General features: G+C 36.5%; 2 protein-coding genes across 9 annotated transcripts in view; one reads left to right on the top strand and one right to left on the bottom strand.

Annotated features, from left to right (window-relative positions):
• LOC129236394 (uncharacterized) overlaps window positions 1-6206 on the bottom strand; it is a 38410-nt gene extending 32204 nt beyond the window's left edge. The window contains exons 1-2 of the mRNA XM_054870764.1: window positions 6198-6206; window positions 6051-6136 (exon numbers count right to left, since the gene is read on the bottom strand). Of these exons, the coding sequence (XP_054726739.1) occupies window positions 6051-6136; window positions 6198-6206 (95 nt within the window). The remainder of the gene's footprint in view (window positions 1-6050; window positions 6137-6197) is intronic.
• LOC129235348 (putative thiamine transporter SLC35F3) overlaps window positions 1-17890 on the top strand; it is a 69341-nt gene that overhangs the window by 12879 nt on the left and 38572 nt on the right. The window lies entirely within an intron of this gene.

Raw genomic sequence — 17890 nt, 5'->3', positions numbered from 1 at the left:
ATGACTGCACAAAACTTTATTCGGATGTGTCCTCTGCTGATGGCTTCGCGTCGAACGCCATACTGTTTGTCAGGCAGGCCGGTAGGGCATTCCAAGTATTCTTGCAGTCGATGCGCAAGGTTTGTGTAACAGGACTAGCCGTTGCAGTTTCCATCTACGCTACATACATTTTCGCAAACGTATCAGGCTTTGCCCCTACTGCTTTCTTAAAGGCGATCAATGAGTCAATCTGCTCATGCATTAAGCGCTCTTAGATTTTTGATATACTCGTATGTAGTAGAATCGCAAAAGGTTTGTAAACACCCTTTTGGGTGTTTGGGTGAGCTCTTCCTCCTATTTGTGCCGTACGTCTTGATGCTGTTCCACAAATAGAGGGACCTACAGTTTCAAGCCGACTCCGAACGGTAGATATTTTTATAAGGAGCTTTTTCATGGCAGAAATACACTCGGAGGTTTGCCATTGGCTGCCGAGGGGCGACCGCAATTATAAAAATTTTTTTTTCTTAATTTTGGTGTTTCACCGAGATTTGAACCTACGTTCTCTCTATGAATCCCGAATGGTAGTCACGCAGCAACCCATTCGCCTACGGCGGCCGCCAAACCGCTTACCATGATTGCCTTAACCCAATTGTCGTAAAATATAATTTTTTTGATTTTTATTGCTTTGTTTGTATCTTTTTGAAAAGTTTTGAAGTTGTTTGAAAGAACATCCGGCATTTATTTGATATAGTTTTCGTAACAAGCGACGCAAATTGATTAATAAATTACTAATATTAGTTTGAATAGAGTCGAACTCGTCATTTACTGAAGCCATTCTGTATATGGAAGCCCAGTAACTACCGCTCACTAGCCACATTCGATAGGGCGCAGTTGATATTTCAAAGCAATTTAAAAAAGAAAATTGGGTTTTGAAGGCAGTATTCAGAAAATCTTATAAAAACTAAAGTAGATACAATTTTTGAACCCAACAAACTTACAAAAATGTTTTCTCAAAGTTCGCTTATTTTTTGGCCGAAGCCGAACCTAAACCGAACTGCAATTTTTTTTACCGAACATGGCCGAAGCCATAGTGAAACTCGGTCGTTCTCTAAAATAAACCGTTTACTATTCTTAAGATAAATTCAGTTTATCACTCACATTGAATTACTCTATAATTTCAATAAAAAATGTTTAATTTTAAATATTCCAAAAAATGTATCGAGAAATTGACGACTTTCTCACATGTTTTTATCCCATATTTTCTTCCGATTACATTCCAGAACAAGTGTGCATATAAAATGTTTAAAATGCACCATTAATCATTTTGCTCATTCTAACTGACATCGCTTTTGAAGTAATTTACAGCACCCCTACGCATGTACGCCCACTGGCGCACACTTGACAGACTTGCTGCATTTATTCCCACCAAAGGAAGGCTCAATGTTCAATGCTAAGCAAAAAAAAAAAATCATCAGCCAGTCTTCTGCATTATTCGGTCCTCCGTCTGCATACTTTTGCGTGTTCGTTTTTTATGTGTGTAGATATGTGTATCAGTGAGTATATGTGTTTTGGTAGATAAATGACTGTCAGAGCACTTGAAGTAAAGTGCATGCGAAATGCGGACAAAATTGCCACACAACTGCAGTGAGAATGCAGTGAAATGCCACAGGGAAGACAGACAATTTATCAACGAGACAGCACAAAACCGCTAGAAAAACATAACAAACGAATGTACAAATGGAAATGTAGAAAATCGCAAAACGTGAGAGGTCCATGGTCCGTAAAAAGAAAAAAAAAAAACAATAAAAAAAACCAAGAATACTAAATAAATAAAAATGGCGCATAAAAATATTTGCACCTTTCCAACTGGTCGTCGTCAAGTGCTATTGCAATTGTATTATGCATAAATAAATAAACGATTTGTGCACACACACAAACTGCTGCATAGCTGCAATTATATGTCAGCCTACCAGCAGGTTCAGTCGCTTGCCTTCACTGTCAACAGTTCAGCGGGGTCTAAGTAAGTGCAGCAGTGCGTGTCCACCTGTTGTGCGCGGTTGCATTTTAGACTCTAGTCGATGCTATTGCAACCAACAAAGACATCTCACTGTCTGCTGACAAGTTGAAAGCCATTACATACATTTGGGCGCATTCACTCATACAGCAGTGAATAGTGAAGTAGGCACAACCATGACCAAGAAAATGAGTAACTAGCTGCTTGGCATGACAGTTGGCTTTGAATAAACGTCTAATGGCCAACACAAGCCTCCTTTTTTCACCACTAAAACCCACTTAACCCCCTAAAAGTTGTGGGTGGAAGAGGCAGCTAGTTGAATTTTCTTTTTACTTGTTTTTTTGTGTGTTTCTTTTGTCTCCATGACAAGCTACAACACGCTCTCCGATGTGTTGTACTTGTTGTAGGACTATTATTTTTTATTGTGGCTGGCTAAGGCTTCTAATTAACACACATACATACATACATGTGCACATAAACAAACGAACAAACGCAAATACTCAGCTGGTAAACAAATTGAGTAGTAGACGACGCTGTGCAAAGAACATGCATACATATACAATATGTATGAAGGAGGAAAGAATGGTAGGGCGCCTCAAAGTATGCTACATTAACCTTGCCCAGTCGTTTGCATTATTTTTGTACTGCCAGCTGCTTTTAAGTGTTGCCTTTCACTTTATTTTTGCTATCATTTTCATTATTGCTATTAGTTCTTATTTACTTTCACATTTCCTCTCATTATTGCTACTTGTGTTGCACCACTGCATTAACTCGAATTACTGCTCCTGCTGCTATGCGGCACTTGAGTTGATTGCTTTGCGCCGATGGAGACTTCCAATGCCTATGAAGCGCTCCTATGTGTGTATGTGTATGCTATATATCTATACCTAGCATACCTCTAATCGCTCACTGTCAAGTTGTCTCTTCATTGCTTATTCAAAGATAATTTAGTTATATTGAATTTTTTAATTTCCACTTGACCTAATTGCATATTTCATTCCACTCAATGCATGCGACACATAAACCGATGTGCATACAGCTCGCGAGAAATGATAGGGCATTAACATTTCGACCAGTTTTGAATGAAAAAACAAGAAAAATAGTTTTGTTTTAATGTTCATTATTTTTTTCATAAAGTTTTAACTTATTTTTTCATAGAAAATTAACTGTACGTCTAATAAAAACTAGATAAATCCAATTTTCAAATTGTATGCAAAAATTAGAAAACCTCCTCAATTTTTTCATGTAGTTATTTAGCTGTTTAAATTTTAGTATAATTAAATGCAGTTTTAAAATTGCTAAAAAATCTAGTTAATTTTTCATAGTTTTTCATAATTTTTTCCCTTGACAGTGGTTTACATTTTCTACAGATAACAAATCCAAAGCTGGTTAAAACGTCGATATGCTATCGATTTGTCGCAGGGTTTGCATGCATGCATACTTATACAGTCACTTTGACAAGTATTCCGCGATCACTCAATTATTAAAAGGTATCGATTTCAAAGATTTATCCTTTATACCTTAGAGCAGAGGTCGGCAAAGCTTACTCGTGCGAACAGTACACTCCACACACGTATTTGTAAGCTCTTAGAATTGACCATGAATAGTAAGATGCGAAACTCTTTCATTTAGTGTGAAAACGCGCCCAGGAACTCGTTTCGATACTTGAGAGTATTGCTAATCCCTGGTTTGATGAACAGCTGATAGTCGAAATAATACTGGCTATGTTGGCCAAAAACAACTGGCTATGTTGGTAATTTTCTTATGACACAGTAGACATACTTGGATACATGAATAAAATTATTAAAAAAAAAAAATTATGATTTCAAATGCGTTTTTTTATGGAAGCGATATAATTGAGTTCTGGAGAAATATTTAAATCTCATTTTAAAAACATCTTAAATTATGGAGGGAACACTTCTCGAACCTGTTAAACAGTGATAGCTGCGCATGTCAATCGTTGATGACGGAATTGTCGTTCCGCTAGCCGACCATGACGAGGTGAGAATAGCGATAACGCGGCTAAAGAACAATAAAGCCGCGGGCGCCGACGGACTGCCGGTTGAGCTATTCAAACATGGCGGCGAGGAGCTGGTAAGGTCCATATCGGCTTCTATGCAAAATATGGACGAAACGTAGTACCTCCTGTCATCAAACAAACGGCACATTCGCGTATCGGCACCCACGTCAATGTTGACAGTTATAATTTCGAGGTTGTAAAAGACTTCGTATACTTAGGAACCAGAATTAGCACCGATAACAATGTCAGCCTTGAAATCCAACGTAGAATCTCTCTTGCCAACAAGTGCTACTTTGGACTAAGTAGGCAATTGAGTAGTAAGGTCCTCTCTCGACGAACAAATCTAACACTCTACAAGGCTTTCATCATGCCCATCCTAACGCATGGCGCAGAAGCGTGGGCGATGACAACGTCCGATGAAGCGACGCTTGGAGTGTTTGAGAGATTTTTGGACCTTTGCACGTTGGCAACGGCGAATATCGCAAGCGATGGATTGATGAGCTGTATGAGCTTTACGATGACATAGACATAGCGCAGCGAATAAAGATCCAGCGTCTTCGTTGGCTGGGTCATGTCCTCCGAATGGTTACAAACGTTCCGGCTTTGAAAGCATTCGATGCAGTACCAGCTGGTGGTAGCAGAGGAAGAGGAAGACCTCCTCTGCGTTGGAAGGACCAGGTGGAGAAGGACTTGGCTTCACTTGGTGTGTCCAATTGGCGTTGGTTAGCACGAGAAAGAATCGACTGGCGCGCTTTGTTAAACTCGGCCAAAACCGCGAAAGCGGTTATCGCGCCAATTAAGAAGAAGAAGAAAATGAAATAGTACTAAGTGCAAAATAAAGGGTATGAAATAATTCAAACATAATAATTCAAAACATATCGAGCCATAACCGCCGAAAAAATGTATCCCACAAACTCGAAATTTTACAGGGGAAGGTTTTTTTTTAATTAAATCAGTTTGAATAAAGCCATTATTTTTAAATTTATAATGTAAATATTTTTTTGTGTAATACATTTAATTTTAATAATTTTAAATAGATATTTGCATCATAAGGGTGGTTTTTGTGGGATACATTTTTTTTGCTTTCCTTCTGGCAACCTATTATTTAAAAAAGTATGTGGGTTACACAAAAATTTATTTTAAGGAAGTGACTTCCCGTTTTTTTTTTTAATTTGATTTTTTCACTTAGTCGTTAAAATTAAATTACATTTGATTTAAAAAAAAAATAAATGTATACATTTCTTAGTATATTTGATAAAACAAAAATAATGTAATGTAATTCATATATTTAAAGTTTTCTGTTAACAAAGTAATGTTATTCATATTAAAATCTTGTAAACTTGAATAACGATAGATAAAAATATATATAAGGAACGCTAAATACTATCTACAATTATATTTTCTTGGGTTAGTTCTTGCATTTGATATTATGGTGTACCACTCACTTGGAGCCCAAATAGTCCTATTCCGAATAAACGATTCAATTGTACTATGTATCGAATCAACAGCCATCATGGTGTGTCCAGGTAACAAGTATGTGATTGGTAATTGTTCTATAAAGGATTTTACTAGCGATATGCTAGCTTCCTCAGATTTGTTGTGTGCAGTTGGCTTTTTTATATTTTCAAGGCAAGTTTTATACGAACTTCTATTTTTTATTACGGATATTAAAATCGTTTGTGAAATGTTCAACGTTTTCAATAAAAATTGTTGACAAACTTTAAAACTGCTATTATTGATATTTATAAAATAATTAAAGCTGCACTTTTTTCTGTCACTTTCTCCATATCGCCTTTTAATATCGACTTGTTTAACACAAGAAGACAGCCAATCTTTCTGTCTAATTTTGTTACCGATTCCCCGAAAATGTTCATTTATTCTTACTCTTTCATCTTCAGAAACTTTATCATGACACGAAGTTGGACATTTTTTCTTTAAGCACGGGTTGGGCAAAACACTCGTATTTTTTTTTTCCTAACTTTTTGCAACCTTTTAGGTATTCTCTTTTGCTTTCTGTAGCCCCTTTTCCCAACACACGTTTCCTCCTCGACTTCTTTTAAACTTTCCAAACCATTTAAATCAACGAAAGATTCATCTGAATCGCTATACGGTACCAGGGAGAGCTGTAAAAATATCCAATAATTGAAAACAAAGACATATTTTGCAAAAAAAACAAATTCATACCTTCGACATATTGTTCTAAAGCTTTATCTTTAATTAAAGTCTCAAAAAATTGAGTTTTTTTTATTTTTTCCCCTTGTGTTTCATTTATTTTAAAAGAGAATTTAATTGTATCCCACACAAGCGTTCAAAGAAAATGTAAACAAGTAACCGTATGCATTTACATTAAAATTGTTTTTGTTATAAAATCATAACGGTTTAATCTACAGCCATGAAATTTTGACAGATGATGCAAATAATGTTGCACTATCGATTTCGATAACAAAACAAAAATCGATTATGGTGTGGGATACATTATTTTGGCGGTAATGGCTCGATATACAAATATATACATTATAATTTTACCTATTATAAATTATAAATTTATTCTTCACTGTTGATACATTTCTTCTATAAATTTTACTCTATTTTCACCACTGTGCAGTGCGATTACTCTGTGCTCACCAGCACACTCGCAAATCCAATTTTGCCGACTTTTGCTTTAAAGCCAAAAATTCATCTATCTAAATACAGTTACATTTAAACAGTACATAATGGCACGTCCACCAGTTATTACACGATTGGCCGAGCTTTTCCTCTAATTTGTAGCGTGAGAGTTGATAAAATTGTACGAATGAAGGGATCTACATTTTTATGCCACATTTTTAATGGTAGATATGCAGTCAGATATTTGCTATTAGCTAGTGGGGAATGGGGAATTTAGAAAAAGCTTTTTCTATTGCTTGTTGTCACATTTCTTCAAAATAGGAACCGATTGAACGACAGTCATTCAGGCACAAACCTACTCGGCTATCGCAACCACAATTAACGGACTTAAAATACAAAATCAATCAAAACACTTGGAGTAAAGCTACTATGCAAACATGAGAAGACTTTTTAGAGTAACTGTACTGGTATTGTGTACACTGATATTTGCTCCCTTGAGATTTGCTTTCGACCTCTCGAATGAAAAGTTAATAAGGATAATCCGAAGTCAAGAGTATAATTAAATTTCATTTAGCGGTAGCCACGTGAACACGTACATTTGTATATGTGTATATAAAGAATTAAAGGATTGTTTTTTTTTTCTATTTTGAGTGAGTTCGTAAGTATTAGGAGAGATATCCACTTTATGTGTGCTCAGGTGGGAATATCCCTGGCACTACTTGACTTGATCCATTGTGATGATAAAGTTTTGTTATAACAAATCCGAAGTGTGTTAGTTTAGGAAGGATTTTTATTATCTTATTTGATATAGTCGTATATTTCAAATAATGCTACCCGACCTCAGTTGATGGACTACAACTTGTTCTTCTATAGCGGAGCAAACGATTTTCAAACCAAGAAACGTCAAAATAGCTCTTCATCGAAAAAAATATTACATTTTGTATGCACAAATGTCAACAGGTATCTTAGTACGAATACTGATTATGAAAAAGTCTAAAAAGTTACTAATAATTTGTGGCAATGAGTTTTTAATCTCTATTCAGTTTTATTTTCAAAATTAGAATATGCATAGGTATACGAAAGTTGTCCTTTATATTTTAGGCCCAATAATGAAAACACAATAAAATAGTACTGAAAATGACTTTATTGTTTTTCAAGATATTCACCTTGGAAGTCAATATATTTCTTCATTCGCTTCAACCAATTTTCAAAGCACAAAAGCCACTCAAATGTAGATGCCTTCAAAATGAGCTGTTTAAAGGCTTCAATAACTTCTACAATCGTTGAAAAACGTTCACTTCGCATTTTAGTTTTGATGTTCGGGAGCAATAAAAATCAATCGGTAATTTTAGGACTGTAAAGTGGTCGATACATTAATTCGATCTTCTAAATGCTCGAAAACTCTCTTGTGTCAGCCGAAACGTGAGAGCTCGCATTGTCTTAACGAAGCATGATTTGTCTTCGGTGGTTGATTTTCCCTTAATTCTCCAAAACCTTCTAGCAAGTAAACGGATGTATTCCTCTCAGAAATGGCAGTTTTAAGTTTTCCTAGTGATACGGTTGCGACATTACCAGATTTTCCCTTCTTCTTCATGTATTCAAATAGATAAAAAAAATTAGGAATTTAAGCTAGTATTTTCTTTAATTTCAATATGTTGAAGGTGTATTTGAAGATTAGTAAGTGATTCAACGCCTTTGAGGTCGTTGTGATATAAAGAACGAGAAAAAGTTTTCCTATATCTAAATAAGCCTATTTATTAGAAGTTAACTTATGGTCAATCTCATTTTCTAGTTCACCTTCAGAAGAGTTGGCCAGCGATTACTGAAAAACAATACAATTTCAGTATTAATATTTTCCATATCTTCACCATTTATGAGGACTTGATTATCGGAATTAAGATGATCTTCGACGTCAGCATAGATTTGATTCTGCACTAGATTAATTCTGTTCGAGTAGTGAGCTACTGCTCATCCTCTACAGTCCAATCGCCATCGTCATTTGGGATATCTGTTTTCTCAAACCCAGTTTTTCTAAAACAATTTTCACTCTCAGTGGAGTTGCTCATTTACTACATACTTTTACCTCACACTTACCCTTAAGTTTTATAATTTTTGTAACTTAAAAATATCTAATTATAATTTTGCCATATTTTTATGTGTTAAAATAATTTAACGCATTTCAGGCAGTCGCGTTCATATCGAATAGTCTCCGCTGCTGAGTAATGGTTTTCTGAATACCGACATTAAAGCACGTGTTTGATTTGAAATAAGCAGCGCACTTATCAAACCGGGAGCTGCTTGGCTCTCATGCCAAATAAGAGTAATAAAAAAAAAAACTATTGATATTGAACTTTAATGTATTTTGATTTTCTGCCATTTTTTTGTTGCCTGTATGTAAGTATGCATATTGAAATAATATTAAACTGACAACGACTTAAACCAACACAAAATCGAATCCATGTCAAATGATCTAAATATTTTGGGCATTGTCGTCAATTATTTTGAAAATTGGCTTATTTGTAGGTTTGAGCAAATTGGAAAGTAAATTGAACAAATTTGGAAAAAAATTAAATAACTTTGAGATTTATTCAATGTTGAAAAATTTCGGAATTTTCTCAACTCAAATATTTTCGGTGCTTTTTTTAAATTTTATATAGATTATTTTTTACAGAAATTTGTTGCCGAAAAAATTGAATTTTTGGGCTCAAAATCTTTGGGGAAATTTTTGTTTGCCTGTTATTTGTGAAAAACGTTTTTCAAATGTTTTTCATATATTTTTTATTAATAATACGATTACGTCTTCGAGTGACATACAACCTTGATCGAAAAGTCCTCAGAAAAAAGAGGTTGTCTGTGAAGTCGGTTTACGATAGTTTAACGTGACAACGTCATAAGAAAATACTGATGGAATGGTTGCATTTTTCAAAAGAAAATTTTAATTTTATTTGCTTGAGAGGATTGTATGGATATACAGAAGGAGGTAAATGGAATCGCAATGGAATTAATCAAGTTACATTTACACAAACGTGAAAAATTAAGAAACATTTATTAAATTCATAAAAGATATGTTCAATTTCAACTGTGCATCAGACGTTAATAAGTCAACAACACTAAGGGCCACCATCATCGATTTGACTTTTTTAAGACACATTACACTCGAAACACTCCCTTTCATTTCCTACTTTTCCGATCATCGTCCTATTCTACACAGTGAAATGGTTCATTACCATGCGCACAGGAAGAAGGCATATGCAAATATATACAAATATGTGAATTTATATACATATGCGCATATACAAACATATATATGCTCACTCAAGTAGGAGAGAGCCAGATGTCGAACGTTGCCGAACGCGGGGACCGATTGTGCCTCTTTGTCGTTCGTTCCGCGCTCTCGCTTGCAGTTCAAGCAAGTTAACGACGCATGAGCAAGGTAACGAGAGGACCATCAGATAGTGGACTACTTATGTATCCACTCAAGATATTGTAGTTACCGATTTGGGTTGATGATTTTTAAGTCTGAATCCGACCCAACATTTATCAAACGCATCACGAGACGGAATCGATAAGTGGCTTTATGAATACGACACGCAATCCAGACATCAAGCGAGTGAGTGGAGAGCTCCGAATGAACCAAGACCACAAAACAACGTCATTTTCAGTCAAAACAGAAAGCGATACTCATGGTTTTTATGGATTACAATGATTCCTTACATCACGAATTTCTGCCAGAAGGTCAGTCAGTTAATAAGGACTATTATTTCGGCGTTATGAGACGTTAACGTGAAGCAATTCGCCAAAAAGAAACGATATGTGGGAAAACAACCCGTCGCACAGTGCCAGCATTATCCGTGAATTTTTGCCCAAGAACGAAACCAATACCATCCAATAGACATCGAATTCCCCTCATATGGCTCTCTGCGTTTGAGTCAAAAAACCGCTACGGGGAAGGCGTTTGAACAGTCGAAAGGTATTAATAGAAAAATTGAAGACGATTCTGATGGCTATATTGAAATTAGAGTTTCGGAAATGTTTCGAGAGCTGGATCAAACGCTGGCATAAGTGCGTCACAGTTGATTGAGAGTACTTTGAAAAAAAAAATTGCATCAGTGCCTTCCCCTCTCCCTAATGTAGCGTGCCTGCATCATCTGTGAGTAATGTAATATTTTGTTTATAGCTCTCAAACAAATTTGCGCTTACTTTTTAATTTTGCGTACACTAAACACTTTGCACCCACATTAAAAATGTAAATGCCAAGGTACAACCTCAGCTACAACCCGCGAACACTACCAACCATTATGACCAGAGAAGGTCACATGGCATACGGAAATTTCCATAAAAAGCATGCGAATACAACATTTCTCATCATAAATGTGTAAGTTATGGCATTATTAGGCTGGCATTGCCTCTGGGCGTTGTGTCCTCCGAATAAGTTGTACAAAGAACAAACAAAGCAAACAGATCGTGGACCAATTGTTGTGACGTGAAGAGGTGTCGCTAAAATTGCCATGCTACGGCGCTCATTAGGGAACTTACACATTTCGGTGTGTGTGTGTTTTAGTGTATGTGTATGCATACGTATACGTTTATGTGTGCACTTGACACTGTTGAAGGTCTTGTAGTGAAAAACTTAACCGCAGCCTTAGCCTCAGCTGCCACAACACTCATCGCAGACGCACTCTATTCCAAAGAAAACGAAACGTTTATTTTATATTCAAATATTTTTTCAATCGGTATATTCGCTTTCTTCCTTTATGTAGAAATTTCTACGTTCCAAGTTACCAAAACACTATCTTTTCCCGCTGATGGATCATTACTTCGGCTGGTGCTCAAAGTGGCTTGAATATCTTCAATCGATTTATGACTCTTTCCCTTTATTATCCCTTTGGAAATAGGTAATAGGCACAAGGTACCAAATCAGTAGAATACTACGAATGGTCCTTTCTTTATTTAAGTCAATGGCAACAACTTTACTGACCAGATTTACAGGATTACCTTACAATAACTTAAGAATGAAATTTAATAGATTGTTTATTTGATAGATAATAAGACTCAATAAGTGACTTAAACAGAGATCTTGGCACTGCAAAATCAAGATCAAGAAAGCCGATTAAATTATCCAAGTCCTCTTGTAAGGGCAGCGAATTTGAGGTAATTAGGTCTAAGAACTTCAATATTAAATGGGTTCTAAGAGCAAATTACTCTATTAGGAGCATTGAAACATATTGAAACTTAATTCTCCAAGTAGACCTAAACAGTCAATGGTGCCGGATATTATATCGTATAAGTATATAAACATTAAGCTTTGAACGAGTCGTCTGATTTCAAGTGATAAAACATTGATACGCATGCACCTAGCGCAGTAGGTGAAGATTGTGAAGAGCGAAATGGACAAACTTGTGTTGAACTCTTTCAATTCTAAGAGAATGCAAGGAATGCATAAGATGCTAGTCGAAGAAAGCATCGAACAGACTAAAGCTTTATATAAGATTTTTCTAGTATAGCGTCGCAAAAAGCTAAGTTATCAAATAATTTGGGAATAATAGAGTTAATAAGTACAACAAACGTAAAAGACGAGTCAAAAAGAGTACCAAGAACACGAATTTCAGTGACTGAGACAGAAGTTACATTTGAAACATAGTAATTTGAGGAAAGGGGTTTCTTGGACTTGAAAAACGTTGTGTGATTACACTTACTACTATTAAGAGATATGTAGTTTGTTTGGCAGTGTGCAATAATTCAGTGCATTCAAGTCTTCCTGCAAAAAAATGTCAAATCGTCTAGGTAGGTAGGTAAAATGGTTGAAGTACCACTCTGACTCTTCCCAAGTAGCACCAAAGCGCCATTTTGATATCATTTTCAGACCTTCAACAGGCTGTCGAAGAAAAGAACAACCGATTACCTTAATCGTCTAACTGCCAAACCCAAACATTTACAGAGAAAGTGCTCAACAGTCTCCTTCTCTGAAAGGTCGCCACAACTTCTGCAATGGAGATTAAATGGTAAACTTAGCTTTTCGCGTGAGTGCCTATCGTCCAATGACGAGTAAACACCACTACGAGCTTGGAAATTGTATGGTGTGGAGTCCTCAAGACTTTTAGAGCACTGCATCTATTGTACTGGGACCAAAGGATTTTCGAAATAGCACATGAAGAAATAGAGCTCCATCTTTTCAGCGCTTTTCTGAGGAAAAGGTTGTGCTATTCCCCTTTAACAACAGTCAGGAGATGCCGGTGACCGGGTAGGAGGTCTCTGAGACCAATTCAGCCCTCTTCCTGGCATGCTCATCAGCAATTTCATTTCCCACCATGTTTCTATGTCCTGGATCCTAGATAAAACAAATGTTTCCTGCACACCCAAGAGATTTGATCTTCTCCTTATAAGAGTTGACTAGTTTGGATCTGCATAATGATGTCATCAGAGCCTTGATGGCGGCTTGACTAAGGATTTTGCTTGCCTGCAAGATCGCAAAGACTTCTGCCTGAAAAAACTCTGGCAGTATTCCGCAATATTAAGGAAATAGAAAAAATTGGCTGATAAAATCGTCTATATACAGAAAATATTTAGAATACTTTAAACAACGATTAATGAAAAGTGTAAACAAGTATTCTTGGCCCTATATTAGCTTGTGATACTCCAGAAGTTGCCACAAATGTAAGAGATTTAGTATTCCCAATTTCAACAAATCAGATCCTATTTGGCAGGTATGATTCCAGTCATAATAGGAAAACCGATTGGAAGCCTAATTTTTCAACTTTCCAGAGCAGTAATTTGTACGAGACCGGGGCCTTTGCCTTTTTGACACTCATTTCAAATAACATCAAATTTTTCGTCATCTGTCAACTTGTGCGACCCAAATCTTGAATTGAGCATCCGAACACCTAAGGACTCAATCTTAATGTGTTGCACAGTTGCCTGAGAAGTCCGCAATTCACTTTCAAAAATTTTCACAGAGGCTTTCTTGTTATTTTTCATGAAATCACGCACGGTCCGTTGTTTTCTGAGGATAATAGAGTGGCTATTCTTTGATCGTCACTAAGCGTTGACGCTTACCCGAAATCGGTGGTGTCAATCGTAAATTTGCGTACGGGGTAAGTAAACATCATCAAATAATTGGTAAAGGTTTTAGTGCATTTCGAAAAATAATTGCCAAGTTTAATACAAAAGTCAATTGCAAATCTTTGTTTGAAACACATTTTCCGACTGAAGCACGTAACAGACGATCAAATATGGCGCAATAAATGAAATTATTTGCATCTAAATGTCAAACTTTTTTTTTAATATGGCAATATTACACTATTATATCGAATTTGAAATTTTCACAAAGCTTGTTTATTTTTATAAATTAAAAAAAATCGTTTTTTTTTCAATAGAGGGAGTAGATAATATTCCACCTACGCCCACCTGCTCATGCTCCGCGCAACGTAGTTTCATTGATATTCTATACTGAAAGCTGGTTTGGTTCGCAGTTTTTCGGTTGCCCTCGCCGGCTTTCCACGCCGCTTAACGGGTTCGTATTTCTTTCTTGTTTATTTTCAAGTTCTTATTTTATTCTTTGCGTTGTACAATTCGCTAATTTAAACAACACGCTCATCGAATGGAAGCCAATATGTTCATGGTTTGTGACCGTTAGTCGGATATGGACCGGAAAGACGTGGCGAATGGGTTGGCAAAAATTTGAGTTTTTTGTTTCGTTTTAATTTTGATTGTGTTTATTTTTTCTTTTGTTACTTTGTAGCTCGTACTTGAACCTTCACCTAATCGCTATGCGAATAAATTATATCGTCATTTGCACGATTCCAATTTGGCCCTTTGCAAACCTAGTGGCAGTGTAGTACTCAAATGTGGTTGGGGACATTCGCAAATGTGTATATAAATATGTGTATATGTGTACACTTGTACGCACGAAATGTTTGATTCACGCTTGTGCGGTTAACTCGATTTAAATTAATTTCAACACGTAAGGTCCCGAGATGCATGAAGTTGATAAGATTGGTGTTGCCTATATTTGGCCAATGAATGCGACAACGCCGCTATTCATAATGAGGTTTGTGCTGTCTTACATATTTATAAGATTTTGAAATTTTGGAGGGCCTCTTAACGCTCATTAAGAGAACGAAATTCGCTCCAAAAATAGTCTTATACAAATTGAAAAAAAAAAAATTCGAGCATGAATCTCACCAGCGGTGAATTAATTTTTGTTTTTCAATTAGCCCTTTGTAATCTGTTTTTTAAGCAAACATGCATTTTGTCAAAACAGTACCGGGAATTGTTAAATAAAACGCAAAATAATTCTTTAATCATCAAAATTTATTTTGTCGCCTTCAAAATAGGCTCCACTCGCAGTAATACGTATATGCCAACGATCAGTCCAGCCATCGTATCACCTTTTCAATGCGTCTGAAGGGATCTTCTTCAACTCTTTCAGCGAATTCTTCTTGGCCTCTATCGACTCAAAGCGGCGTGCGCGGAGTGGCAATTTAAGTTTTGAGAAAAGGAAAAAGTCACAGTGAGCTAACTCCCTTGAATACGGCGGTTGTTCGATGATATTTGTCGAGTTTTTGGTCAAAAAAGTGTTCACAATATGAGCCTTGTGAAATGGTGCAAGATTCATGAGTTTTCTTTATACAAAGTGGACCGTTTCCTATGCACATTCTCTCTCAAATGTCGTATAAGTTCCAAATAACATAATTTATTTACCGTAGAACCATTTGGAACAAATTCCGAGTGCACAACACCATGGTAATCAAAGAAAACGAGTAGCATGACTTTCACTTTTGACCGATTTTGACGTAGTTTTTTGTGTTTCGGCTCATGTGGATGGCGCCATTCAGCCGCCTGTTGACTAGCTTGTCAAACCGATATACCCACCACATCACCTGTTATGATGCGCTGGATTAGCGTTAGGTCCGAATTCACTTGCTCAAGCATGTCTTCAGCCACATTTTTCTGATGAATTTTTGAAAAGAAATGCAACTCTCTTGGAAGGAGTCGAGCAGCCACGCGTCTCATGCCCAATCGATGATAAAAATGTTGCGTATTGATTCGTGAAACACGCTAAGGTCACGAGCTACCTACCTCAAATTTAAACGATGGTTTTCCAGCACCATTTCTTTGTCTGTGTCGATGTTTTCTTCCGTTGAAGACGTTTATGGGCGACTAGATTGGGGAAAATCTTACACGACTTCTCGGCCCTCTGCAAAATCCTTATACCACTCGTAGACCCGTGATTTTGATAAAGCACACTCGCCAGAAGCTTTTTGCAACATTTTCAATGATTCGACACACGAAATCCCGTTCAAAACACAAAACTTAAGACAAATTCTTTGTCCGATATTTTTATCTATAGTGAGAATCGCAGAGCACACCTGCGGTTGACTGATATAATTAAATGCCAAAAACAAGCTAATTGACAGATCACACTCAAACTCTGCGACACTATAGAGGGCAGTTGTACCAACATTCCAGCAAAAACAAATTAGCCATATGTGTCACGCACGCTTTTTAAATTCCCGATATTTTTTTGACAGAATATATATTTTCGGTATGCTCTAGTACCAGTCGATAATTCGACCATAAGAGTTCTCACTATAATAGTAGGTTTTATCCAATTTCATAAAAAGTGTACACTTTTTTTTCAAACCCTAGTAGCGATACCTAAAAATGATTTTGAAGATTTTAAAATTTTCGTGGATTTATTTATTTTGTACACACCATATGAGATTTAAGTTTTGAAATTTCAGTTCATATGGGACATATGCCACACTCCCTTCTGCAATACCACTATTCACCATAAGTAAATTGCCAGATGCCCCCTATATATCAGGATCATAATTTCTGCGCTAAAGGAAGTTATATACTTCAAATTGCTGTGTATTTACTTGAAATCAATCGAACGGTACACAAAGGAATTTAAATATTTTAATGTGACGTATGTATTACATATAACGATGATTATTATGAGAAGATTTAGTACTGCAACCAGAAAGTAAGTGAAAATAGGTGCACACTGACCTAGTTAGGGAACTACATATAAATATCTTGTCAACAAACGCGAAAACAAAAAGTAGATTGGATTGCGTGCCTAAGCATAACAGGGGCCATGAAAACTACTCCAACTGCTGACATGGAAGCACCACTACATTTAGCAATACAAGAGGAAGCTACTATGCAAGCACTCTATTTTCAAATGAAATGAGAGAAGAACTTAAACCAGGAGATCTTACTGTACACCTCAATATCTTGAACAGGATTCAACATGCAGTATAACCCAGGCGAATGACCACACAGAACCCGTACTAAATTTTATAAAGAGATACAAGGTTATCTTCACGCCTAGCGAAGAGTGGAACACTAACCCAATGGCTAAATTATGACTCACAAAAATGGTACACAGATGGTTCCCAAGGAGTAGGAGCAGGAATAGTAGGGCCTAGAGCACACAAATTGCTAACACTAAGTACAGATACCACGATTTTCCAAGCTGAGCTCTTCGTCATAATGGAAACAGTGGAAAATATATCCAAAAGAGGGTTCGAGAAATTAAAAATTAAAATACTTTCGGACAGCCAATCGGTTCTCAAAGCCTTGAACAGCTTCACATTCAAGTCAAAAGTCATAATAGAGTGTAACAATGCACTCAACAAATTGGCCACTCATAATCAGGTCTCACTGTTGGGGTACCTGGACATGAGGGGCACGAAGGAAACGAGAAGGCAGACTTTTATGCCATAAAAGGGGCAGAAGGCCTACTTATTGGACCAACACCATTTTTCGGCTTTAACAAAAGTAATATAAAACAGGAAACCAAAAAATGGATCCAAGCAAAAATCGGGGAACACTGGATTGGCACAAGCGGCCTTAATCCCTCCAAAAAGTTTTTGAACTTCAATGCCAACAGAGCAAAATCTGTTCTAAACCTAGATAAAAAGGGGCTCAGATTACTTTGTGGAGCACTTACAGGTCACTTTGCCTGTAATAAAGGCTTCAACATAATAGGGTTATCTAGTACAAGATTATGCAGGTTCTGCTGCGATGAAGAGGAGTCTATGGAATACTTGATCACCAACTGTGAGATATTAGGTCACAGGAGACACAGAATCCTGGGCTCGTATTTACTAGAGTAGGAAGGTCCACAATTGATTCCTCCTAATTAATTATAATTAAGTAATTAGGGGCGCACATGGTAGCGGATTGATCGCAGAGTGAAGAAAGTACTCTCTTTCACAGTAGACAAAAAAGTGGAAAAAAGAGAAATTATATAAAGCCTT

The sequence above is a fragment of the Anastrepha obliqua genome, chromosome 1, assembly GCF_027943255.1.
Source record: "Anastrepha obliqua isolate idAnaObli1 chromosome 1, idAnaObli1_1.0, whole genome shotgun sequence".
Classification (NCBI taxonomy): domain Eukaryota; kingdom Metazoa; phylum Arthropoda; class Insecta; order Diptera; family Tephritidae; genus Anastrepha; species Anastrepha obliqua.
This window is presented reverse-complemented; position numbering and strand designations above follow the sequence as displayed.